The sequence below is a fragment of the Nerophis ophidion genome, linkage group LG08 (assembly GCF_033978795.1).
Source record: "Nerophis ophidion isolate RoL-2023_Sa linkage group LG08, RoL_Noph_v1.0, whole genome shotgun sequence".
NCBI classification, from domain to species: domain Eukaryota; kingdom Metazoa; phylum Chordata; class Actinopteri; order Syngnathiformes; family Syngnathidae; genus Nerophis; species Nerophis ophidion.
This window is the reverse complement of record NC_084618.1, coordinates 12,166,724-12,193,623: the sequence shown is the minus strand read 5'-3', so window position 1 is coordinate 12,193,623 and position 26,900 is coordinate 12,166,724. Positions and strand designations below refer to the sequence as shown.

At 44.0% G+C, this 26,900-nt stretch overlaps 1 protein-coding gene across 5 annotated transcripts in view; it reads right to left on the bottom strand.

Annotated features, from left to right (window-relative positions):
* Nucleotides 1-26,900, bottom strand: part of ttyh2 (tweety family member 2) — a 132,258-nt gene that overhangs the window by 80,027 nt on the left and 25,331 nt on the right. For all 5 annotated transcript variants that reach the window (XM_061907689.1, XM_061907686.1, XM_061907690.1 and 2 more), the window contains exon 2: nucleotides 13,666-13,844. In XM_061907689.1, the coding sequence (XP_061763673.1) occupies nucleotides 13,666-13,844 (179 nt within the window). The remainder of the gene's footprint in view (nucleotides 1-13,665; nucleotides 13,845-26,900) is intronic.

Sequence of the window (26,900 nt, the reverse complement as noted above, 5' to 3'; positions counted from 1 at the left end):
GGAACGTCTCGGGATCCCCCGGGAAGAGCTAGACGAAGTGGCTGGGGAAAGGGAAGTCTGGGTTTCCCTGCTTAGGCTGTTGCCCCCGCGACCCGACCTCGGATAAGCGGAAGAAGATGGATGGATAAATAAATAATGACAAAGTGGAGGAATGCTCATCAATGTCAAGCTTGGACATGGATGGTGTGTGCTCGGGGGGCGGTTTAGCTCGGTTGGTAGAGTGGCCGTGCCAGCAACTTGAGGGTCGCAGGTTCGATTCCCGCTTCCGCCATCCTAGTCAATGCCGTTGTGTCCTTGAGCAAGACACTTGACCCACCTGCTCCCAGTGCCACCCACACTGGTTTAAATGTAACTTGGATATTGGGTTTCACTATGTAAAGCGCTTTGAGTCACTAGAGAAAAGAGCTATATAAATATAATTCACTTCACTTCGACGCAGCGGGGATTACAGGACAAGCCAGGCGTGAATTCAGGTACATGATTCTTTATTTATACACTAAACAGAAAAATAAGTCAACTAAGGGCGCTCACAAGGAGGTATAAAACTTGGCTATAAAATATAAACAGGAAACAAAAACACTTGCTCGATTGGCATGAATGAACTATGAACAAAAACAGCACGATGGCATGACTATAAACAACTAAAACAAAACACTGTGATAAGAAAAGCAGGAGGCAAGGTGCGTGGCAGGTGATCTTGGGCATGGAGAACGAGCAGCATCGGTAAGCAATGCAATGAAGGCAGAAAGCAAATAGCAAAGTTCCCAGGACGAGGACAGAAACAGAATGATATAAATGGCAGCTATGACGATTAGAAACAGGTGTGGGACTGAGGGCTGGGCGGGACTTGGGAGACCAGGTGGAAAGTAATGGGTTGCTATGGAACAACAAAACCAGGAAGTGTAAAACGGGAAACAAGAGTCCAAAAACAAAACAAACATGATCAAAGTTGAAACTGAATTACAGGCATGGCAATCAAACACTTATTTGGGACGTCCCTACAGGTGTGCAGGCTAATTGGGAACAGGTGGGTGCCATGATTGAGTATAAAAACAGCTTCCCCAAAAAAAATGCTCTCTCTTTCACAAGAAAGGATGGGGGCGAGGTACACCCCTTTGTCCACAACTGCGTCAGCAAATAGTCAAAGAGTTTAAGAACAACGTTTCTCAAAGTGCAATTGCAAGAAATTTAGGGATTTCAACATCCACGGTCCATAATATCTTCAAAAGGTTCAGAGAATCTGGAGAAATCACTCCACGTAAGCGGCATTGAATGACCGTGACCTGCGATCCATCTGTATCAAAAACCGACATCAATCTCTAAATGATATCACCACCTGGCCTCAGACACAATTCAGAAAACCACTGTCACTAAAGACAGTTTGTTGCTACATCTGTAAAATAAAGCTCTACTATGCGAAGCGGGCTTCACGGTGGCAGAGGGGTTAGTGGGTCTGCCTCGCAATAAGAAGTTCCTGCAGTCCTGGGATCAAATCCAGGCTCGGAATCTTTCTGTGTGGAGTTTGCATGTCCTCCGGCTTCCTCCCACTTCCAAAGACATGCACCTGGGGATAGGTTGATTGGCAACACTACATTGGCCCTAGTGTGTGAATGTGAGTGTGAATGCTGTCTGTCTATCTGTGTTGGCCCTGCGATGAGGTGGCGACTTGTCCAGGGTGTACACGGCCTTCCGCCCGATTGTAACTGAGATAGACGCCAGCGCCCCCCGCGACCCCAAAAGGGAATAAGCAATAGAAAATGGATGGATATGCAAAGCGAAAGCCATTTATCAACAACATCCAGAAACGCCGCCGGCTTCTCTTATCTTGTCTTTGTAGTGCATTCAATTGAATATGGGTTGAAAAGGATTTGCAAATCATTGTATTCCGTTTATATTTACATCTAACACAATTTCCCAACTCATATGGAAACGGGGTTTGTAGTTGTGACAGTCGCTCGCTGTCGTGCGGGTTCAATGGACCACCAAGGAAGGACATCTTGCTTGAGCAGGTTTGACTCTTGTTTATTTTGCAATAAACCCCAGTGTAGGTCGGGTCACTTTTCAGCGCCTTCCTCCACTGATCCTTCGCCGGTCGCTTTTCGTCACTGAGCAGGCGGCCTAGTAGTTAGGCCGCCTGCTCAGTGGCCGAGTGGTTAGAGTGTCCGCCCTGAGATCGGTGGACTGGCTGAGTCATACCAAAGACTATATAAATGAGACCCCAGTACCTCCCTGCTTGGTATTCAGCATCAAGGGTTGGAATTGGGGGGGTTAAATCACCAAATATTATTCCCGGGCGCGGCCACCGCTGCTGCCCACTGCTCTCCTCACCTCCCAGGGGGAGATCAAAGGGATGGGTCGAATGCAGAGGACTGACAATCATTGGTAACTTGACCAATATCTATTTTTTTTATACGCCACCGGTGCCCTTGGTGCTCCTTTGTCCTTCTGCAGCTTAATCCACAGAGAGCGAGCATCGTGGATCGGGGCAGGCACAACTGTCATGCGATGGCCTTTGGCTAGAACCGATCGAATCAGACAGGTTTATGAAATATTAACATTTTGACCCGAACTGGCAGCCGGGATTCTCCTGAACCCGGGAGAAACCACGTTGCCGTGCTATGTCGTCGGGATTCTTCATGCGTCGTTCATTTTTTTCTGCTTAGGGCCTGAAAATTAAGTGGAACCGCCGCTAAAAGTCCAAACCTTTCGCCGTGGTAATTTCTGGACCTTGGTTTTGTGTTTGTCTGTCCCAGGTCAACTAGCAGCTTCCATTGTCAGGTTGAAACTCTGATGACGTCTATCTATTTTACACAAAAAACAAAAAAAAACAAAGAAACTGGTAGCACTGTTGCATGAATTTTACCGCTAAAAAACAGTGGTGTTGTTTCTCCGTTCCATTCCGTTTATTAGTTTTTTTAGATGCTGTAAAAAAAGTAATTTGTTGACTTAACTGACAGTTTTTAAAGTGAAACTTTGAAATATTTTTTGCAGGGTATGTAAAAAAATATATTTTTAAAATATATATATCTTGATTGGATTATCCAGAGAAGTGAATTATATTTAAATAGCACTTTTCTCTAGTGACTCAAAGCGCTTTACATAGTGAAACCCAATATCTAAGTTACATTCAAACCAGTGTGGGTGGCACTGGGAGCAGGTGGGTAAAGTGTCTTGCCCAAGGACGCAACGGCAGTGACTAGGATGGCGGAAGCGGGAATCGAACCTGCAACCCTCAAGTTGCTGGCACGGCCGCGCTACCAACCGAGCTATGAGAATAGTGCTCGATACCGTGGTAGAGCGCAATATGTAGGTGTGGGAAAAATCACAAGACTACTTTATCTCTACAGAACTGTTTCATGAGGGGTTCCCTCAATCATCAGGAGATTTTTATTTTTTTTTCTCCTGATGATTGAGGGAACCCCTCATGAAACAGTTCTGTAGAGATGAAGTAGTCTCGTGATTTTAGGCATGCATATAAGCATATATATATATATACATACATATATATACATACATATATATATATATACATATATATATATACATACATATATATATATATATACATATATATATATATATATATATATATATACATACATATATATATATATATATATATATATATATATATATATATATATATATATATATATATGTGTGTAGAAAAAACCCACCAACAACATTATGATTTCTTGTCAAAGCGTGGACTTTGTGGTTTGTTTTTCCGGAAGGCAAAGGGAATTTGGCACGGGCAAGACGTGAATGTAAGTACACATTTTATTTTTACACTACAACTACAAAAAAGAAGCAAACAAAAGGCGCGCACAGTGGCGGAGAACAAACTTGACTAATGAAAACAAAACTAGCACAAAGGCAGAACTATGCACAAAAAAACAAAAGACACTAACTGTGGCATTGAACAAACCAAAAACTTACGTGGCATGGGCAGGAGGGAAACTATGGACGGTATGAAGCAGAGTGAATCGAGGTATCGAGGATGATAGATGGTGGTAGAAGGTGATGTTGCCAGACAGAAACAGACAGGCTTAAATAGCAGTGACATGATCAGTGAAAACAGGTGCGAGACATGAGGACAGGTGAAAACTGATGGGTAGTCATGGAAACAAAGTGCAAAAACAGGAACTGAGTGTCCAAAAACAAAACATGATCATACAGACATGACATTTCTACATTTTCAGAATGTGATTATTTTATTTTTAAACAAAGAAAACGATCTGGAGTTGTCTTTATTTTTAAGTTATCCTGCCGTGACTTTACCACTTTGTGGCCCCTCGATCTAAAATGAGTTTGACACCCGTTTCTTCAAGAGCCAAACAATAACTAACTATGTCGGCTTTTCCTTATTTTGGTAACACAGTCAGGCGGCACAGCGATTTTATTCTGAAGGCGAGGACGTGCCAGGACATTTGTAAACAACGCCACTCAGGAAATCAATACTATGCCTTGTTTTTCCGGAAGGCAAAGGAAATTTGGCACGGGCAAGACGTGAATGTAAGTGCATATTTTATTTTTACACTATAACTACAAAAAAGAAGCAAACAAAAGGCGCGCACAATGGCGGAGAACAAACTTGACTAATGGAAACAAAACTAGCACAAAGGCAGAACTATGGACAAAAAACAAAAGACACTAACTGTGGTATTGAACAAACCAAAAACTTACGTGGCATGGGCAGGAGGGAAACTATGGACAGTATGAAGCAGAGTGAATCGAGGTATCGAGGATGATAGATGGTGGTAGAAGGTGATGTTGCCCGACAGAAACAGACAGGCTTGAATAGCAGTGACATGATGAGTGAAAACGGGTGCGAGACATGAGGACAGGTGAAAACTAATGGGTAGTCATGGAAACAAAGTGCAAAAACAGGAACTGAGTGTCCAAAAAACAAAACTTGATCACACAGACATGACATTTCTACTTGACTAATGAAAACAAAACTTGCACAAGGGCAGAACTATGGACATTTGTAAACAACGCCACTCGGGAAATCAAAACTATGCCTTGTTTTTCCGGAAGGCAAAGGAAATTTGGCACGGGCAAGACGTGAATGTAAGTACATATTTTATTTTTACACTATAACTACAAAAAAGAAGCAAACAAAAGGCGTGCACAATGGCGGAGAACAAACTTGACTAATTAAAACAAAACTAGCACAAAGGCAGAACTATGGACAAAAAACTAAAGACACTAACTGTGGCATTGAACAAACCAAAAACTTACGTGGCTTGGGCAGGAGGGAAACTATGGACGGTATGAAGCAGAGTGAATCGAGGTATCGAGGATGATAGATGGTGGTAGAAGGTGATGTTGCCAGACAGAAACAGACAGGCTTAAATAGCAGTGACATGATCAGTGAAAACGGGTGCGGGACATGAGGACAGGTGAAAACTATAGCTTCAAAAAATAAGCAAACAAAAGGCGCGCACAATGGCGGAGAACAAACTTGACTAATGAAACCAAAACTAGCACAAAGGCAGAACTATGGACAAAAAAACAAAAGACACTAACTGTGGCATTGAACAAACCAAAAACTTACGTGGCATGGGCAGGAGGGAAACTATGGACGGTATGAAGCAGAGTGAATCGAGGTATCGAGGATGACAGATGGTGGTAGAAGGTGATGTTGCCCGACAGAAACAGACAGGCTTAAATAGCAGTGACATGATCAGTGAAAACAGGTGCGAGACATGAGGACAGGTGAAAACTATAACTACAAAAAAGAAGCAAACAAAAGGCGCGCACAATGGCGGAGAACAAACTTGACTAATAAAAACAAAACTAGCACAAAGGCAGAACTATGGACAAAAAACAAAAGACACTAACTGTGGCATTGAACAAACCAAAAACTTACGTGGCATGGGCAGGAGGGAAACTATGGACAGTGTGAAGCAGAGTGAATCGAGGTATCGAGGATGATAGATGGTGGTGGAAGGTGATGTTGCCCGACAGAAACAGACAGGCTTAAATAGCAGTGACATGATCAGTGAAAGCGGGTGCGAGACATGAGGACAGGTGAAAACTAATGGGTAGTCATGGAAACAAAGTGCAAAAACAGGAACTGAGTGTCCAAAAAACAAAACGTGATCACACAGACATGACATTTCTACTTGACTAATGAAAACAAAACTTGCACAAGGGCAGAACTATGGACATTTGTAAACAACGCCACTCGGGAAATCAATACAATGCCTTGTTTTTGCGGAAGGCAAAGGAAATTTGGCACGGGCAAGACATGAATGTAAGTACATATTTTATTTTTACACTATAACTACAAAAAAGAAGAAAACAAAAGGCGCGCACAGTGGCGGAGAACAAACTTGACTAATGAAAACAAAACTAGCACAAAGGCAGAACTATGGACAAAAAACAAAAGACACTAACTGTGGCATTGAACAAACCAAAAACTTACGTGGCATGGGCAGGAGGGAAACTATGGACAGTATGAAGCAGAGTGAATCGAGGTATCGAGGATGATAGATGGTGGTAGAAGGTGATGTTGCCAGGACGAAGAACAGAAACAGACAGGCTTAAAAAGCAGTGACATGATCAGAGAAAACGGGTGCGAGACATGAGGACAGGTGAAAACTAATGGGTAGTCATGGAAACAAAGTGCAAAAACAGGAACTGAGTGTCCAAAAAACAAAACATGATCACACAGACATGACATTTCTACATTTTCAGAATGTGATTATTTTATTTTTAAACGAAGAAAACGATCTGGAGTTGTGTTTATTTTTAAGTTATCCTGCCGTGACTTTACCACTTTGTGGCCCCTCGATCTAAAATGAGTTTGACACCCGTTTCTTCAAGAGCCAAACAATAACTAACTATGTCGGCTTTTTCTTATTTTGTTAACACAGTCAGGCGGCACAGCGATTTTATTCTGAAGGCGAGGACGTGCCAGGACATTTGTAAACAACGCTTCTCGGGAAATCAATACTATGCCTTGTTTTTCCGGAAGGCAAAGGAAATTTGGCACGGGCAAGACGTGAATGTAAGTGCATATTTTATTTTTACACTATAACTACAAAAAAGAAGCAAACAAAAGGCGCGCACAGTGGCGGAGAACAAACTTGACTAATAAAAACAAAACAAGCAAAAAGGCAGAACTATGGACAAAAAACAAAAGACACTAACTGTGGCATTGAACAAACCAAAAACTTACGTGGCATGGGCAGGAGGGAAACTATGGACAGTATGAAGCAGAGTGAATCGAGGTATCGAGGATGATAGATGGTGGTGGAAGGTGATGTTGCCCGACAGAAACAGACAGGCTTAAATAGCAGTGACATGATCAGTGAAAACGGGTGCGAGACATGAGGACAGGTGAAAACTAATGGGTAGTCATGGAAACAAAGTGCAAAAACAGGAACTGAGTGTCCAAAAAACAAAACATGATCACACAGACATGACATTTCTACATTTTCAGAATGTGCTTATTTTATTTTTAAAGAAAGAAAACAATCTGGAGTTGTCTTTATTTTGAAGTTATCCTGCCGTGACTTTACCACTTTGTGGCCCCGCCGATCTAAAATGAGTTTGACACCCGTTTCTTCAAGAGCCAAACAATAACTAACATGTCGGCTTTTTCTTATTTTGGTAACACAGTCAGGCGGCACAGCGATTTTATTCTGAAGGCGAGGACGTGCCAGGACAACTACAAAAAAGAAGCAAACAAAAGACGCGCACAATGGCGGAGAACAAACTTGACTAATGGAAACAAAACTAGCACAGAGGCAGAACTATGGACAAAAAACAAAAGACACTAAGTGTGGCATTGAACAAACCAAAAACTTACGTGGCATGGGCAGGATGCAAAATATGGACAGTATGAAGCAGAGTGAATCGAGGTATCGAGTATGATAGATGGTGGTGGAAGGTGATGTTGCCCGACAGAAACAGACAGGCTTAAATAGCAGTGACATGATCAGTGAAAACGGGTGCGAGACATGAGGACAGGTGAAAACTAATGGGTAGTCATGGAAACAAAGTGCAAAAACAGGAACTGAGTGTCCAAAAAACAAAACGTGATCACACAGACATGACATTTCTACTTGACTAATGAAAACAAAACTTGCACAAGGGCAGAACTATGGACATTTGTAAACAACGCCACTCGGGAAATCAATACAATGCCTTGTTTTTCCGGAAGGCAAAGGAAATTTGGCACGGGCAAGACGTGAATGTAAGTACATATTTTATTTTTACACTATAACTACAAAAAAGAAGCAAACAAAAGGCGCGCACATTGGCGGAGAACAAACTTGACTAATGAAAACAAAACTAGCACAAAGGCAGAACTATGGACAAAAAACTAAAGACACTAACTGTGGCATTGAACAAACCAAAAACTTACGTGGCTTGGGCAGGAGGGAAACTATGGACAGTATGAAGCAGAGTGAATCGAGGTATCGAGGATGATAGATGGTGGTAGAAGGTGATGTTGCCAGGACGAAGAACAGAAACAGACAGGCTTAAATAGCAGTGACATGATCAGTGAAAACAGGTGCGAGACATGAGGACAGGTGAAAACTAATGGGTAGTCATGGAAACAAAGTGCAAAAACAGGAAATGAGTGTCCAAAAAACAAAACATGATCACACAGACATGACATTTCTACATTTTCAGAATGTGCTTATTTTATTTTTAAACAAAGAAAACGATCTGGAGTTGTCTTTATTTTGAAGTTATCCTGCCGTGACTTTACCACTTTGTGGCCCCTCGATCTAAAATGAGTTTGGCACCCGTTTCTTCAAGAGCCAAACAATAACTATGTAGGCTTTTTCTTATTTTGGTAACACAGTCAGGCGGCACAGCGATTTTATTCTGAAGGCGAGGACGTGCCAGGACATTTGTAAACAACGCCACTCGGGAAATCAATACTATGCCTTGTTTTTCCGGAAGGCAAAGTAAATTTGGCACGGACAAGACGTGAATGTAAGTACATATTTTATTTTTTCACTATAACTACAAAAAAGAAGCAAACAAAAGGCGCGCACAGTGGCGGAGAACAAACTTGACTAATGAAAACAAAACTAGCACAAAGGCAGAACTATGGACAAAAAACAAAAGACACTAACTGTGGCATTGAACAAACCAAAAACTTACGTGGCATGGGCAGGAGGGAAACTATGGACGGTGTGAAGCAGAGTGAATCGAGGTATCGAGGATGATTGATGGTGGTAGAAGGTGATGTTGCCCGACAGAAACAGACAGGCTTAAATAGCAGTGACATGATCAGTGAAAACGGGTGCGAGACATGAGGACAGGTGAAAACTAATGGGTAGTCATGGAAACAAAGTGCAAAAACAGGAACTGAGTGTCCAAAAAACAAAACGTGATCACACAGACATGACATTTCTACTTGACTAATGAAAACAAAACTTGCACAAGGGCAGAACTATGGACATTTGTAAACAACGCCACTCGGGAAATCAAAACTATGCCTTGTTTTTCCGGAAGGCAAAGGAAATTTGGCATGGGCAAGACGTGAATGTAAGTACATATTTTATTTTTACACTATAACTACAAAAAAGAAGCAAACAAAAGGTGCGCACAATGGCGGAGAACAAACTTGACTAATGCACAAAGGCAGAACTATGGACAAAAAACAAAAGACACGAACTGTGGCATTGAACAAACCAAAAACTTACGTGGCGGAGAACAAACTTGACTAATGGAAACAAAACTAGCACAAAGGCAGAACTATGCACAAAAAAACAAAAGCATTGGCATTGAGGGAAACAATGGACAGTGTGAAGCAGAGTGAATCGAGGTATCGAGGATGATAGATGGTGGTGGAAGGTGATGTTGCCCGACAGAAACAGACAGACTTAAATAGCAGTGACATGATCAGTAAAAACGGGTGCGAGACATGAGGACAGGTGAAAACTATAACTACAAAAAAGAAGCAAACAAAAGGCGCGCACAATGGCGGAGAACAAACTTGACTAATGAAAACAAAACTAGCACAAGGGCAGAACTATGGACATTTATAAACAACGCCACTCGGGAAATCAATACCGTGCCTTGTGAATCTATATCGCGACGTTACAAAATAAAATAAACGCGATCAATCATTAATCCCGCTCGCGCGTAAACAAACTCTCTACAATGAATGCGTGATTCTGCAAAACAAGCGATGATCAATAAACAATCTCTTGCCTCGCGCTCACTGGGGGGGATTACATAACGTGCCTTAAAAAAGGCCAAGGGGTCGTATTAAAAGGCAGGAAATGCTACAAAATGCTATAAAACGATAAGTCGCTTCGCTGGAGGCCACGTGTGCATAATGTCAAACGTGAATAAACAACAGCGTGCGCGCCGTCTCATTGTTCTTCCAATAAAGCCGGCAAATTCGATCCAGACTGCAAATGACCGTCACATGGCCAGAAGACGCGAGCGCGGCGCTCGATTCAATTAGCCAATTTGCGGAGAGAGAGAGAGCGAGAGAGAGAGAGAGAGAGAGGGAGAGATAGAAACAGAGAGAGAGAGAGAGGACAGCTGGCCATGTAAGCGTTGACCACGGGCCATCACTCCCTGCCTTTTTTTTTTTTTAGGCTGGCGCATCGGGAGCTGAACTCTGACCCTGGTCTTAAAGGGGAACTGCACTTTTTGGGGGGAATTTTGTCTATCGTTCACGATTCCTATCTGAGAAGGACAAAGCTACAAATAATAGGAGAACGGGCTTCCTGCTAAGCTTCTCCCAGTCTGTGGAATGCTCTCCCTGACCACCTGAGGGCACAGCAGACTGTGAATGCTTTTAAAAAAGGGCTTAAAAACCCTGCTTTTTTAAAAAAAAAAGCTTTTTTATTTAGATATATCCATATTCGGATTCAGGAGGAACAGTGTGGTTTTCGTCCTGGTCGTGGAACTGTGGACCAGCTCTATACTCTCGGCAGGGTCCTTGAGGGTGCATGGGAGTTTGCCCAACCAGTCTACATGTGCTTTGTGGACTTGGAGAAGGCATTCGACCGTGTCCCTCGCGAAGTCCTGTGGGGAGTGCTCAGAGAGTATGGGGTATCGGACTGTCTTATTGTGGCGGTCCTCTCCCTGTACGATCAGTGCCAGAGCTTGGTCCGCATTGGTGGCAGTAAGTCGAACACATTTCCAGTGAGGGTTGGACTCCGCCAAGGCTGTCCTTTGTCACCGATTCTGTTCATAACTTTTATGGACAGAATTTCTAGGCGCAGTCAGGGCGTTGAGGGGTTCCGGTTTGGTGACCGCAGGATTAGGTCTCTGCTTTTTGCAGATGATGTGGTCCTGATGGCTTCATCTGACCGGGATCTTCAGCTCTCGCTGGATCGGTTCGCAGCCGAGTGTGAAGTGACCGGAATGAGAATCAGCACCTCCAAGTCCGAGTCCATGGTTCTCGCCCGGAAAAGGGTGGAATGCCATCTCCGGGTTGGGGAGGAGACCCTGCCCCAAGTGGAGGAGTTCAAGTACCTAGGAGTCTTGTTCACGAGTGGGGGAAGAGTGGATCGTGAGATCGACAGGCGTATCGGTGCGGCGTCTTCAGTAATGCGGACGTTGTACCGATCCGTTGTGGTGAAGAAGGAGCTGAGCCGGAAGGCAAAGCTCTCAATTTACCGGTCGATCTACGTTCCCATCCTCACCTATGGTCATGAGCTTTGGGTCATGACCGAAAGGATAAGATCACGGGTACAAGCGGCCGAAAGGAGTTTGGGTCTCTCCCTTAGAGATAGGGTGAGAAGCTCTGCCATCCGGGAGGAACTCAAAGTAAAGCCGCTGCTCCTCCACATGGAGAGGAGCCAGATGAGGTGGTTCGGGCATCTGGTCAGGATGCCACCCGAACGCCTCCCTAGGGAGGTGTTTAGGGCACGTCCAGCCGGTAGGAGGCCACGGGGAAGACCCAGGACACGTTGGGAAGACTATGTCTCCCGGCTGGCCTGGGAACGCCTCGGGATCCCCCGGGAAGAGCTGGACCAATGGTTCCCAAACTTTTGCAGGCTGGCGCCCCCTTGGCTCCCCAGTGAATTTATAGCCCCCCACAGACACAAATGGAAACAAACACCTCTTTCTTGATATTTGGTATGCTGCAATTTGAAAAGAGAAAGGTTAAACACAAATGTGTATTCCACAAATAAAACCCAATTTAGTAAACCAATTTATTTTTTAGCAGTTTTAACTGTTTCAGCAACATAGAATGGTAAATAAACATTCCACCAGTAACCTTCATTGTCTCACACTTAATATTAATGGGATGGATGTGCTTGGTGCAGGGACATAAGCTTCTCAACGATCAGGCTGGAACTCACTAAGAAGAAGTCGTAGATCCCCGCGGTCAGTAATTTTCAGTCGGTTTCTTTGCTTGGAAAGAAGCAAGGCGACTGCACTGAAGCCCCGGACCCTGATGCGTCGTCCACTGACTCGTCCTGCTGCACGTGTTGTGTACAAATCGTCAAACAAACGTTCGAACTTCTGAGCATTTAAGTCTCACCTTAAAACTCATCTGTATACTCTAGCCTTTAAATAGACCTCCTTTTTAGACCAGTTGATCTGCCGCTTCTTTTCTTTCTCCAATGTCCCCCCCTCCCTTGTGGAGGGGGTCCGGTCCGATGACCATGGATGAAGTACTGGCTGTCCAGAGTCGAGACCCAGGATGGACCGCTCGTCGGGACCCAGGATGGACCGCTCGCCTGTATCGGTTGGGGGACATCTCTACGCTGCTGATCCGCTTGAGATGGTTTCCTGTGGACGGGACTCTCGCTGCTGTCTTGGAGCCACTATGGATTGAACTTTCACAGTATCATGTTAGACCCGCTCGACATCCATTGCTTTCGGTCCCCTAGAGGGGGGGGGGTTGCCCACATCTGAGGTCCTCTCCAAGGTTTCTCATAGTCAGCATTGTCACTGGCGTCCCACTGGATGTGAATTCTCCCTGCCCACTGGGTGTGAGTTTTCCTTGCCCTTTTGTGGGTTCTTCCGAGGATGTTGTAGTCGTAATGATTTGTGCAGTCCTTTGAGACATTTGTGATTTGGGGCTATATAAATAAACATTGATTGATTGATTGATTGACTTCGACTTCGGACTGCCGCCCCCCTACGGCCCCCTTCTTCCTCACCGCCCCCCCAGATCTTTCCACCGCCCCCAGGGGGGCGGTACCGCCCACTTTGGTAACCACTGAGCTAGACGAAGTGGCTGGGGAAAGGGAAGTCTGGGTTTCCCTGCTTAGGCTGTTGCCCCCGCGACCCGACCTCGGATAAGCGGAAGAAGATGGATGCATTCATTATTCGGTATTCGGCCTTCGGCCAAGCGTTTAAATTTTATTCGGCTTCGGCTTTGGCCACAAATTTTCATTTCGGTGCATCCCTAATATTAACATCTAAGACAATTCCCCGACTCACATGGAAACGGTGGTTTGCAGCATGAAAACGAGCGACATTGTCCTTGCAAAGGCAGCCGCAGGTGTACCTAATGTTCTGTCTGAGGATTTAATGCCTGCCACGCGGCAAAGAAGCGAGGCGACCTGTTGATGCCGCCGTGCATGCCAAGTGCTGGCGGGAAAAAAAACAAAAAACGCCCGGCAAATAGAAACGGACCGAGCGAGCGAGAGAGGCGGCGTCCACCTTGAGAATATTAAAAAAAAAAAACGCAGAGTCCTGCTCGGACTTTCTTACCACGTGACGAGGCCGGCGGTGACGGCGGACCAGGTGACGCAGCAGGACGTCGGCTTCTTGCTGTCCTCCTCCTCGTCCTCGTCCTTGCGGCGGCAGCAGAGGCAGCCGAGGTAGACGGCCAGGCACAGGAGGTTGAGGCCGAGGGCCGCCGCCGCCGCGCAGCCCAAGAACAGGAGCGACTGGACAAGGACGAGACAAGAGAAGAATGTTTATTTTTAGAATTAAATATAAGGCTGAACAGTTATACAAATCAAGACCTTCCCCTCCGGTCCTGTAGGTGGCGGTGATGCTTGTCACTGCCATACATAGCAACATTTTTTCACAGCTCTGTCTACCGTATTTCCTCGAATATTCCGCCCGGGCGCTAATTAATTTAAAAGCTCGTCTCACTCCGGCGCTTACCAAAGGCATGCGGTAAATTTAGGCCTGCGCTTATAAATTTGAGTGTGATGTAAGGATACCATCATGAAAAAAACGTTATTAGGGTCTTACCTTTACTTATAAATGAAGTCCATGCGCAGCTCCTTCTGATCAAAAGCTTGTTTATAGAAGTCTTCCTTATCTTTCTTCAGTTTTAAAAGTCTCTCCGTCTCGACGGAGATCTTCCTTTATTACCTCCTGCTTCGATTGAAAGTCCAGTTTAGAAAACCGTTTTATTTTAGATATGTAATCCCCCATGTTAAAAGTGCAAGCGAGAGGAATAAATAAACGATCACTGCTCACTCTTATAAATGGCAAATGGGGCGCTATAGCTCGGTTGGTAGAGCGGCCGTGCCAGCAACTTGAAGGTTGCAGGTTCGATTCCCGCTTGTGCCATCCTAGTCACTGCCGTCGTGTCCTTGGGCAAGACACTTTACCCACCTGCTCCCAGTGCCACCCACACTGGTTTAAACGTAACTTAGATATTGGGTTTCACTATGTAAAGCGCTTTGGGTCACTTGAGAAAAGCGCTATATAAATATAATTCACTTCACTTCCCGTAGCGCTTTTCTACCTTCAAGGTACTCAAAGCGCTTTGACGCTATTTCCACATTCAAAGTTTCACACACCAATGGCGGGAGCTGCCGTGCAAGGCACTTACCACGACCCATCAGGAGCAAGGGTGAAGTGTCTTGCTCAAGGACACAACGGACATGACTAGGTTGGTAGAAGGTGGGGATCGAACCAGGTTGCTGGCACGGCCACTCTCCCAACCGCGCCTGTACAGTAATTTCGTTTTATTACAACATTTCTGAGTGTCATTTGCAGTTATGACACTAAGTTGCAGGTCCAAGACAATCGATGGGAAGATTGCATAGTTTTTGTTCCTTGTTGCGCCCTAAAAAGTGTAAATACTCAAAGTATTGTACATTGCACACCAGCTGTTTGTAACTTGGTTATGGAGGTGTTGAAATCACCAGGTAAAATTGCTCATGCTAATCAGTAGCATGTCAATGTGCATTGGCAACAAGCTAGTCCACTTTTGAAAACGTTTAGCCTTACTTAAATTATCCTAGAGCGTTTTTTCGAGTCAATTACTTTGTTGGCATTGGAAATTTCAACATTACCTAAAGGTGGTTTGGCTGCGTCTGCTCTCAGTGCTGCTGGAGTGATCGCCAGGTGGCGAAGTGCACAGAGCCAGGTATCGGGAAAAGGCACCTTGGTTGGGATTCACTTAATACCAATAAAGTACCCGATTTGGTACCCATTCCAATAAGTGGATGTCATTATCTTGACTATAATCAACAATCATTATGGTTATTACCACAATATACACTGTCTGCAAAGTAGACATGGCATCTGTAAAGCTGACGTGTACGATTGCGTTTACGGAGAAATTCCCAAAGAAAGTGATGGAATTCTACTCATAAGTTAGTGACAGCCGCCAAGATACAAAACAATTATATGCAACACATACTATAATAGAATTAAATGTAAAAATTATCAAGAATTATATTATTAAACGGGAGTCATTTGATGACTCATATTTGACACACGCAGCTACGGTATATCAATAAAACATAGCTGCTTACTGTTCTTTTTAGCATAGTCAATAGCTTGGACCTTAAATCCTACTGAAGAGCTCTTAATCTTCTTCCCTTTATGCGATTTCAAATGATTGAAATCAGCCTCCTCAGTTTTGAAAATAATGACAGGTGAAGTGTCACTCGTGACGTGACGAGTCTGACCCGGTGGAAATTGTAAGCAAATGCGAATTATTTTGCGAAACGAGTTTGACGGAAATTCTAGACATGCGCTAATAAAAATAATATTTTGCGAAACGAGTTTGAGCCAGCGGTAATGCTAAGCATGCGCTAATTATTTTGCGGAACGAGTTTGACCCGGCAGTAACTCTAGGCAGATGCATACTATATACCCGGCGGCAATTCAAGGAAATACGGTATGTGGCCACCGTGCAAGTGGACTCGAACAAACGCAAGTAACATTTTTAATCCTCAATATACACCTTACTCGGTCTCAGAGTCGTGTTGCCTCCATACCAATATTTTGGTACCGGTAATGTTTGAAAAAAGCGACATTTTTCAGCCAACTATTGTATTGAAGTGGGAATAGCAAACTTCCTGTTGATTTTAGCTGGGGGTTGTCAGTGGATTAAATATTGGTCTAACTAAGACCTATGTAGTGGTTTTTGTTTCGTGTTTCTCCGACATTCCTACTGGAAGTTAGAGACGGTTTTGCGCAATTTTAATTTTTTTTTTTTTTTTTTTTTGATAGAATTGCAATTTTTGCCAGTCCTGATGTGTGTGTCAAATTTGGTGAGTTTTGAAGCATGTGAAGGGGGTAAAATTACAGCTCAAAGAGGCAATAATAAAGAAGAATAATAATAAAACCTTATAAATTCAATAGGGTCCTATGTCCCAAAGGGATATCGGTCCCTAAAAAAGGCCAATGAAGTCAGGGTTGTGTTAATACATTTTTTTTCTTTTTAATTTGGAATGAATTTAGGTTTTTTTAGTGGGAAAAAACGTAGCAAAACTTTGAAACCACTATGGGTTGTTGTGAAAATGGAGAATACAAACTACGTTGAAGATGCTGAAAAGGCGATTCTGACTATCGAGGATAACGGGCAGACGGAAAAGCAAAATTCCACCCTAACGATGAAAGCAGCTATATAAAATAAGCACCAAAGTACTTGTGTACGTTCTACGCTCTTAGGACCAAAGTTGAAAGGAACTCTTCAGAACTTTGCACAATGGCATTGAAGAGAGTGTTGCTATTCCAGTCTCGGATTACATTTTCAGCGCTTATCACCGGCAAACAATAGAGGGAGAAAACAGCCATTAAACCGCTCTGTTATCTTCTTGTCTCTGCTGATGAAGAGTCAGCATGGATTCCTTGTCCTTGCCTGGCTGTCCTAGAAGGGTCAACAGTTCCATTGGAAGGAGTCTGACTCAACTGTCAATCTGGCAGTGGATTAGTCAGACACTGAACCCGGGGTTAGTTGGGAGAATGTTCCAAGACGGGGGACTCGGGGGCCCAGGTGGGACCAAACGAAGGTGTAACTTTGACCAGTTAGCTAAATTGTGCTTGGTTGTCCTGCGTTATATTTTTTTAAAAATTCAGGTTTTTGAAGAGCTGGATCCATTTTCCTTGTTCTTCTGATTTGGTTTTGCACTTGAATCCTTTCTAACAACCAAGATGAAATTTCTCAATTTAAAAAAAATAGACATGCGTTACAAAAATGGAACTTTGATGATTTGGTAAAAAAAAATAAAAAATACATGCATCCATCCATCCATTTCTACCGCTTATTCCCTTTGGGGTCGCGGGGGGCGCTGGTGTCTATCTCAGCTACAATCAGGCAGAAGTCGGGGTACACCCCGGACAAGTCACTACCTCATCGCAGGGCTGTATATAGATATATATATATATATATATATATATATATTAAGGCTGCATGGGATTCTGGGTATTTGTTCCGTTGTGTTCATTTTGTGTTACGGTGCGGATATTCTCCCAAAATGCGTTTGTCATTCTTGTTTGGTGTGGGTTCACAGTGTGGCACACTTTTGTAACAGTGTTAAAGTCGTTTATACGACCACCCTCAGTGTGGCCTGTATGGCCAACTATGTTTTGCAGTCGCTTACTGAGTCTACAGAAGCCAAATACGACATGTGGCTGGGCTGGCACGCTGTTTGTACAGACCGTAGAACACTCTAAAGCTAGTGCCTCCACGGTGCTTCCTTAATATGGTTTATTGGGGTCATCTGTACACTCTAGCCTTTAAATAGACCTCCTTTTTAGACCAGTTGATCTGCCGCTTCTTTTCTTTTTTCTCCTATGCCCCCCCCCCTCCTCCCTTGCGGAGGGGGTCCGGTCCGATGACCATGGATGAAGTACTGGCTGTACGGAGTCGAGACCCAGGATGAACCGCTCGCCTGTGTATCGGTTGGGGACATCTCTACGCTGCTGATCCGCCTCCGCTTGAGATGGTTTCCTGTGGACGGGACTCTCGCTTCTGTCTTGGATCCGCTTTGAACTGAACTCTCGCGGCTGTGTTGGAGCCACTATGGTTTGAACTTTCACAGTATCATGTTAGACCCGCTCGACATCCATTGCTTTCGGTCCCCTAAGGAGAGGGTGGGGGTTTCTCCAAATCTGAGGTCCTCTCCAAGGTTTCTCATAGTCAGCATTGTCACTGGCGTCCACTGGGTGTGAGTTTTCCTTGCCCTTTTGTGGGTTCTTCCGAGGATGTCGTAGTCGTAATGATTTGTGCAGCCCTTTGAGACATTTGTGATTTGGGGCTATATAAATAAACATTGATTGATTGATGATTGATTGAAGGAGAAGAGATGTTGGACAACAAAGAGTTCCAGTAATGATGAGGATGCTAATGTGGTAGAAGAAAGACGAAGACTCAGAAACAAGGCCAACTGCTTACTGGAGCTTCTTATCTTCCTCCCCAGCATCCTCTGTCTCCAGCTGGCATGCAGACTCCTCCTCGTCCTCCTCTTCATCTCCACTCCTCCTCCCCAACCCTCGCCCACCTTCTGATGTGTCGAAAATAGCCTCCGATATCACCCAACCCCCTCCCCCCGGCGTTTCAGTGGCTAAAACCATGCGCTTCCAGAGTCCCGCCAAAATTAAAACCCCGAAATAGGAAGAATCTGCACGGATTACGGCAAACTCTAAAATAGCCCCCTGGCGCGGCGTTTGCTCCGCTCCATCCGCCCTATCTTGCTCACATTTCACGGCTACTCAATGGCGGCCGGTTGTTGACCCTTCCTCTGCTCTGGAGAATATCCTCCAGCGCCCCATAAACCATCCGAGGGAATTTACTCGACGCTGTTGGAACAGGCAGGCGTGGAATAAGAAGTCCCGCTGGGGGGGTCGCCATGGTAACGCGCAGGTCTTTTCTAGAAAGGGTGGGAATTATCGTCTTGTGTCGGAATGGCGGGTGACAGGGCCACGCCCCCCGACTGCTGATTGGGCGCTGAGAAAGGCGGGAATGTGGCAGGAAGGAAGGCCGGGACTCTTTGAGGCTGAGCGGAGCTGTCAGAAAAGATTATTTTTTGCCGTCTTGAAAAAGGAACGCCAACAAAAAAGGAATTAGCGCACATTCTTGGTGAGAATTCCTCCGGGCCGCCTGCGACGACGAAAAAAAAGCCCGGCTTGTGAATGACGTCCAGGAGTATCCACTAAAGCAGGGCTCGGGAACCTTTTTGGTTGAGAGAGCCATGAAAGCCAAATATTTCAAAATGTATTTCCGTGAGAGCCGTATAATATTTTTTAAACACTCTGTGAACATGTTCTGTTTATTTATGTTCTGTTTTGTTTTTGACTCCATTAGTTCCTGTTTCTGCACACCCTGGTTTGTTTTTGTTTCCATGACTACCAATCAGTTCACCTGTTTTCACGACTCACACACCTGATTCACTTGAACTCATGTACCTGTTGTCAATCACCACATCACCATTTAAGCCTGCAGTTGCCAGGCAGTGAGCCCGGCGACATCACATTCTACTCACCCTCTATCACCTCCTACACACAAATGATAAATAAATAAATGGGTTGTACTTGTATAGCACTTTTCTACCTTCAAGGTACTCAAAGCGCTTTGACACTACTTCCACATTTACCCATTCACACACACATTCACACACTGATGGAGGGAGCTGCCATGCAAGGCGCTAACCAGCACCCATCAGGAGCCAGGGTGAAGTGTCTTGCTCAGGACACAACAAGGTTGGTACTAGGTGGGATTTGAACCAGGGACCCTCGGGTTGCGCACGGCCACTCTTCCACTGCGCCACACCGTCCTTTTATACACCTATGTTATCCATGCCGATGATCCATGCTCTTTCTCGGTCCAAGTACGTTTTTCATGCCATAGTTTGTCAGTTTTATTTTATGTTCATAGTTCTCCCATTGTGCAAATTTTCGTTTTCATTCCCAAGTTTTTAACTTCCACTGAGAGGAGCGCCTTTTGTTTATACCCTTTGTTTTTGTAATATTTTTGAGTTAAGATTAAAGATGTCGTTACCTTCGCGCCATGTCCGTTCCAATCGCTTTGCACCACGGGAAAACGAACCACACCATAGTCCTGGTCTTGGCAAGACCAACATTTTTAGAGTATAATCAGTCTCTTATTCTTTTTAATAACATTGTTATTTTAAATTTAACCAATAATAAATGTTATACTTCTTACCATCGATCATAATATTTTATTAGAGCGTATCAAAATACGAATTGGTATTTCAGACTCAGCCCTGTCATGGTTTAACTCTTATCTTACTGATAGGATGCAGTGCGTCTCCTATAACAGTGTGACCTCGGACTATGTTAAGGTAACGTGTGGAGTTCCCCAGGGTTCGGTCCTTGGCCCTGTACTCTTCAGCATCTACATGCTGCCGCTAGGTGACGTCATACGCAAATACGGTATTAGCTTTCACTGTTATGCTGATGACACCCAACTTTACATGCCCCTAAAGCTGACCAACACGCCGGACTGTAGTCAGTTGGAAGCGTGTCTTAATGAAATTAAACAATGGATGTCCGCTAACTTTTTGCAACTTAATGCCAAAAAAACGGAAATGCTGATTATCGGTCCTGCTAGACACCGACCTCTATTTAATAATACAACTTTAACATTTGACAACCAAATAATAAAACAAGGTGACTCTGTAAAAAATCTGGGTATTATCTTCGACCCAACTCTCTCCTTTGAGTCACACATTAAAAGCGTTACTAAAACGGCCTTCTTTCATCTCCGTAATATCGCTAAAATTCGCTCCATTTTGTCCACTAAAGACGCCGAGATCATTATCCATGCGTTTGTTACGTCTCGTCTCGATTACTGTAACGTATTATTTTCGGGTCTCCCAATGTCTAGCATTAAAAGATTACAGTTGGTACAAAATGCGGCTGCTAGACTTTTGACAAGAACAAGAAAGTTTGATCATATTACGCCTGTACTGGCTCACCTGCACTGGCTTCCTGTGCACTTAAGATGTGACTTTAAGGTTTTACTACTTACGTATAAAATACTACACGGTCTAGCTCCAGCCTATCTTGCCGATTGTATTGTACCGTATGTCCCGGCAAGAAATCTGCGTTCAAAAGACTCCGGCTTATTAGTGATTCCTAGAGCTCAAAAAAAGTCTGCGGGCTATAGAGCGTTTTCCGTTCGGGCTCCAGTACTCTGGAATGCCCTCCCGGTAACAGTTCGAGATGCTACCTCAGTAGAAGCATTTAAGTCTCATCTTAAAACTCATTTGTATACTCTAGCCTTTAAATAGACCTCCTTTTTAGACCAGTTGATCTGCCGCTTCTTTTCTTTCTCCTATGTCCCCCCCTCCCTTGTGGAGGGGGTCCGGTCCGATGACCATGGATGAAGTACTGACTGTCCAGAGTCGAGACCCAGGATGGACCGCTCGTCGGGACCCAGGATGGACCGCTCGCCTGTATCGGTTGGGGACATCTCTACGCTGCTGATCCGCTTGAGATGGTTTCCTGTGGACGGGACTCTCACTGCTGTCTTGGAGCCACTATGGATTGAACTTTCACAGTATCATGTTAGACCCGCTCGACATCCATTGCTTTCGGTCCCCTAGAGGGGGGGGGTTGCCCACATCTGAGGTCCTCTCCAAGGTTTCTCATAGTCAGCATTGTCGCTGGCGTCCCACTGAATGTGAATTCTCCCTGCCCACTGGGTGTGAGTTTTCCTTGCCCTTTTGTGGGTTCTTCCGAGGATGTTGTAGTCGTAATGATTTGTGCAGTCCTTTGAGACATTTGTGATTTGGGGCTATATAAATAAACATTGATTGATTGACCATTAATGCGACCTCTTGGACAGGTGCGATAGAAAACGGATGGTTGGATTAAAATGCATGAGAATTGTTTACAATCAGGATAATTGTAAACAATGTGAACATTGTTTACAATTACCCGAGTAAATGTGTTTAATAACATCTGAATTGCTCCCACTGCCCTGTCTTTTTTTCCCCCAGTCCTTCACTCTCACTTTCCTCATCCAGAAATCTTTCATCCTCGTTTAAATTAATGGGGAAATCGTCGCTTTTTATCGGTCCGAATCGCTCTCGCTGCTGGTGGCCGTGATTGTAAACAATGTTCAGATGTGAGGAGCTCCACAACCCGTGACGTCACGCGCACATCGTCTGCTACTTCCGGTACAGGCAAGGCTTTTTTATTAGCGACCAAAAGTTGCAAACTTTATCGTGGATGTTCTCTACTAAATCCTTTTAGTAAAAATATTGCAATATCTCGAAATGATCAAGTATGACACATAGGATGGACCTGCTATCCCCGTTTAAATAAGGCCAAAGGACCTATTGTTTTTCGTGCATTTTATTATTCTTTATTTATTATTATTCCGACGCCTCTTTGAACTGTAATTTGACCCCCTGAACATGCTTCAAAACTCACCAAACTTCACACACTCATCAGAACTGGCGAAAATTGCCATCTAATAAAAAACCAATCCCCAAAAATCAAAAATGCGCTCTAGCGCCCCCAAGGGAAAAAAAACAGACTGCTTGTAACTTCCGTTAAGAATGTCGTAGAGACATGAAACAAAAACCTCTATGTAGGTCTGACTTAGACCTATAAACTTCTATAGCAAAAATCAACAGGAAGTTGGCAAAAACCCCTTCAAAGCAAAATGTTTGCAAAAAATGCTATTTTTGCCTTTTTGAGCTGTAATTTGACCCGTTTAAAATGCTTCAAAACTCAGCAAACTTGGCACACACATCAGGACTGGCAAAAATTGCGATATAATGAAAAAACCAAACCCCAAAACTCAAAATTGCGCTCTAGCGCAAATTTTGAATAAAACACAGAAAAAACTGCTCCTAGGAAGAAAACACAGACAAAACTGCTTGTAACTTCCCGTAGGAATGTCGGAAAGACATGAAACAAAAACCTCCATGTAGGTCTCACTTAGACCTACATTTTAATCAACAACATCCTTCAGCAAAAATCAACAGGAAGTTAAAAATTACCCCTTCAAAATAAAAGTTTTGTAAACACCCGTCACATTTTTCAAACGTTATCTCCTCTGAGCGTGTTTGTCGTTTCAGCTTCAAACTCGCACAGAAGAGAGTTTGAACCCTTCTAATTAAAATTTATCGAAAGAGTTTTGATTACTGCTCCGGTTTAGATTTTACGGGCAAATTTTCCTAAAAAAATGTAATTTTTGCCTCTTTGAGCTGTAATTTGACCCCCTTAAAATGCTTCAAGGTGCAAGTTAAAGCACTACTTTGCAAAGTGAAAGCCATTTATCAACAACATCCAGAAAAAAACGATCTGTAATTTCACCCCCTTAACATGCTTCAAAACTCATCAAATTTTACACACACATTAGGACTGGTGAAAATTGCCATCTAATAAAAAACAAACCCCAAAAATCAAAAGTGCGCTCTAGCGCCCCCTAAGAAAAAACACAGACAAAACTGCTTGTAACTTCTGTTAGGAATGTCGTAGAGACATGAATAAAACACGTCTATGTAGGTCTGACTAAGACCAGGGCTTGAGTCTCGGCGGCAGCAGCCAAAGGCGGGCCCGACCAACGCTGCTTGCAGCTCTAATTTGTTTTTGTTTTCAGTCAAACAAAAAACTAAAACTACATTTACAGACTCGGACTGCAGTTTGCAGAATTATTAAAGTTCTTTTGGACAACCTGTGACCATGACGCCACACACCCCAGAGACAGATGGCCAGGCTGCCCGGCAACAAAACGGAAATAAGACGCACGGGAGCGCAAAAAGGCAAACAGAGGGAGGCTTAACACTTATATTATGTTGAGGGTCAATTTGACCCATTTCAGTTTTTGTGTTTATCAAAGTACTGGTTATCCTTTCCTTTTCTTGCTGAAATTTGGTGACTTTTCCTCATCTAGGGTCACGAACTGGTGTGTAAAATCTGGACACTTTGTTGTGTAGTGGAATGTCTTGCAGAGTTTGTATACAAAGATGATGTTGCGGGTCATTTTGACCCAGACACTTTAATGTGGGTAAATAGCCAAAATAAACAAGTCTTTTGTTATGTACTTTTTACTTTGATGTGCAATTGTTTGTATTTTGATTGCCTCTGAGACCCAGAGCCAGGTGTGTGAAGAGAGGGAACTTTCTCACACTTGTCCTTGTCACTGTTCTCATGTCATCTCTTTGACAAACTCACCAAAAATGAGCTCCAGAAGGATGACATCTGAGGAGACAAGGACAAGTGTGAGAAAGTTCCCTCTCTTCACACACCTGGCTCTGGGTCTCAGAGACAATCAAAATACAAACAATTGTACATCAAAGTAAAAAGTACATCAAGGAGACATGTTTATTTTTGGATCTGAACAGCTATTTACCCACATTAAAGCACCTGGGTCAAAATGACTCGCAACATCATCTTTTTATACAAACTCTGCACAAACATTCCACTACACAACAAAGTGTCCAGATTTACACACCAGTTCATGACCCCTAGATGAGGAAAAGTCACCAGATTTCAGCAAGAAAAAGAAAGGATAACCAGTACTTTGATCAACACAAAAACTGAAATGGGTCAAATTGACCCTTAACATAATACAATTGGAATAAAAAAATGTATTGTATGTCACTTTTCTAAATGTTTATACAACCTAAAATAAAATTGTTGTTGGTTTAACCTGTTTTCTTGACTGTTTTGAGTGCATTTACACAGTACGGATCAAAACGACCCGCAACATAATCAATGTCATTTTTTCCCCAACATAATACAAGGGTTAAGGTGAAACAGACGAGATGGGGAAGGAGTGTGCAAACACGGCCGAATGTGTGTTCCCACGCGTCCTTGCCCTCGGCCGGAACGCCAGAGTCAGCCTGCGGCGACCTCGGGCGTCCTCCATGCGTTTCTCGCTCATTACCGACCTTTTACACTCACAGGCCTTGCCTTTTAATGCCACCATCCCGCCAGAAACAACAGCCCGGACCCGGAGGAGGTTTAAATACCAACCGTGAAGAAAAAGTGCGTGACATTAGGATTCCAGCATAAATCAGGCACAACGCTTCAGGATGACTAATGGACTCGGCGGAGAGATGACATCTAAATTAAGTCCCTGCGCATCAGGAGGAACGTCCTTCTAAATAAAATCTTCCCCGCCATCTGTTACTCACACCTTCTCTAAAGTTGCTGCAGACTTCCTGCTTGAATGAGCACATTGATCCCGATATATTATGTGTTGCATCAGAGCCCAAACACAAGACCCAGCTGTGCCTTTCACACAGAAGAACCCAACAGCCGTCACACAGCAACTATTGCTTTGAACACCATAGAAAACAACATGTTTTCTTACTTATTGGTCCCTGCCTGTTTATTTTGGGGGTTTTGGGATTTTAAATCAAAGCGTAGAGCATACTCGCCAACCTTGAGACCTCCGATTTCGGGAAGTGGGGGGCGGGGGGGCGTGGTTGGGGGCTTGGTTAAGAGGGGAGGAGTATATTTACGGCTAGAATTCACTTAGTCAAGTATTTCATGGGATGTTTTCCTGCTGGCGCCGCTGTGAACGGGACTCTCGCTGCTGTGTTGGATCCGCTTCGGACTGGACTCTCGCGACTGTGTTGGATCCATTATGGATTGAACTTTCACAGTATCATGTTAGACCCGCTCGACATCCATTGCTTTCGTCCTCTCCAAGGTTCTTAGTCATCATTGTCACCGACGTCCCACTGGGTGTGAGTTTTCCTTGCCCTTATGTGGGCCTACCGAGGATGTCGTAGTGGTTTGTGTTGTGGTTTGTGCAGCCCTTTGAGACAGTAGTGATTTAGGGCTATATAAGTAAACATTGATTAATTGACTTGACTTGACTTTCAGTGAATTCTAGCTATATATAATACTTGAATTTCAGTGTTCATTTATTTACACATAAACACACACATAACACTTATCTACTCATTGTTGAGTTAAGGGTTGAATCGTCCATCCTTGCTCTATTCTCTGTCACTATTTTTCTAACCATGGTGAACACCCTCTCGGATGATGCGTTGCTGTGTGGCACGCACAAAAGTGCTTTCATCAAATGCACTACAGTCTGGAATCTTCCATCTCTCCCAAGCATAGCCCAAAACCGGTAAATCTTTGCTTCCCGAGGAAGATCTTCACTGCCAAGCACTTGGTAGTCCACTACTTCTTCCCCGGAGGCTATCCAGGTTCAATCCCAGCTGCGGCTTGGAACTTATAGGCGTATTTCTTCATCTTACTCGTCGCCGGCGTCGCCATGGCTGTATCTTCCTCGTTCTTCTGCCTCGTCTCCTTGTGCACTGCACTCTCTAAAAGCCGTAAATGTTATTGTCACACATGCATGTACAGTAGATGGCAGTATTGTCCTGTTAAATAGTATCACAACATTGCTGTTTACGGTAGACGAATTGCTTTACGGTAGACGAAACTGTGACTGCTGTTGTTGTGTGTTGTTACCGCGCTGGCAGTACATTAATGAAAATGCCTAACAATAAACCCACTTAAGAAACCAAGAACTCGCCCTCGATCATTAGGCAGACACGCTGTTTATATTGTGGGAAAGCGGACGTGAAAACAGGCTGTCGACACGTCACTCAGGTCCAAATGGAGCTAGAGAGGGCGTGGCCTCCAGCGCCGCCTGAATTTCGGGAGATTTTTGGGAAAAAAATTTGTCCTGGGAGGTTTTCGGGAGAGGCGCTGAATTTCGGGAGTCTCCCAGAAAATCCGGGAGGGTTGACAAGTATGGCGTAGAGGCATGCCAGAGATATTTGTAAAACAATGTCGCCTTC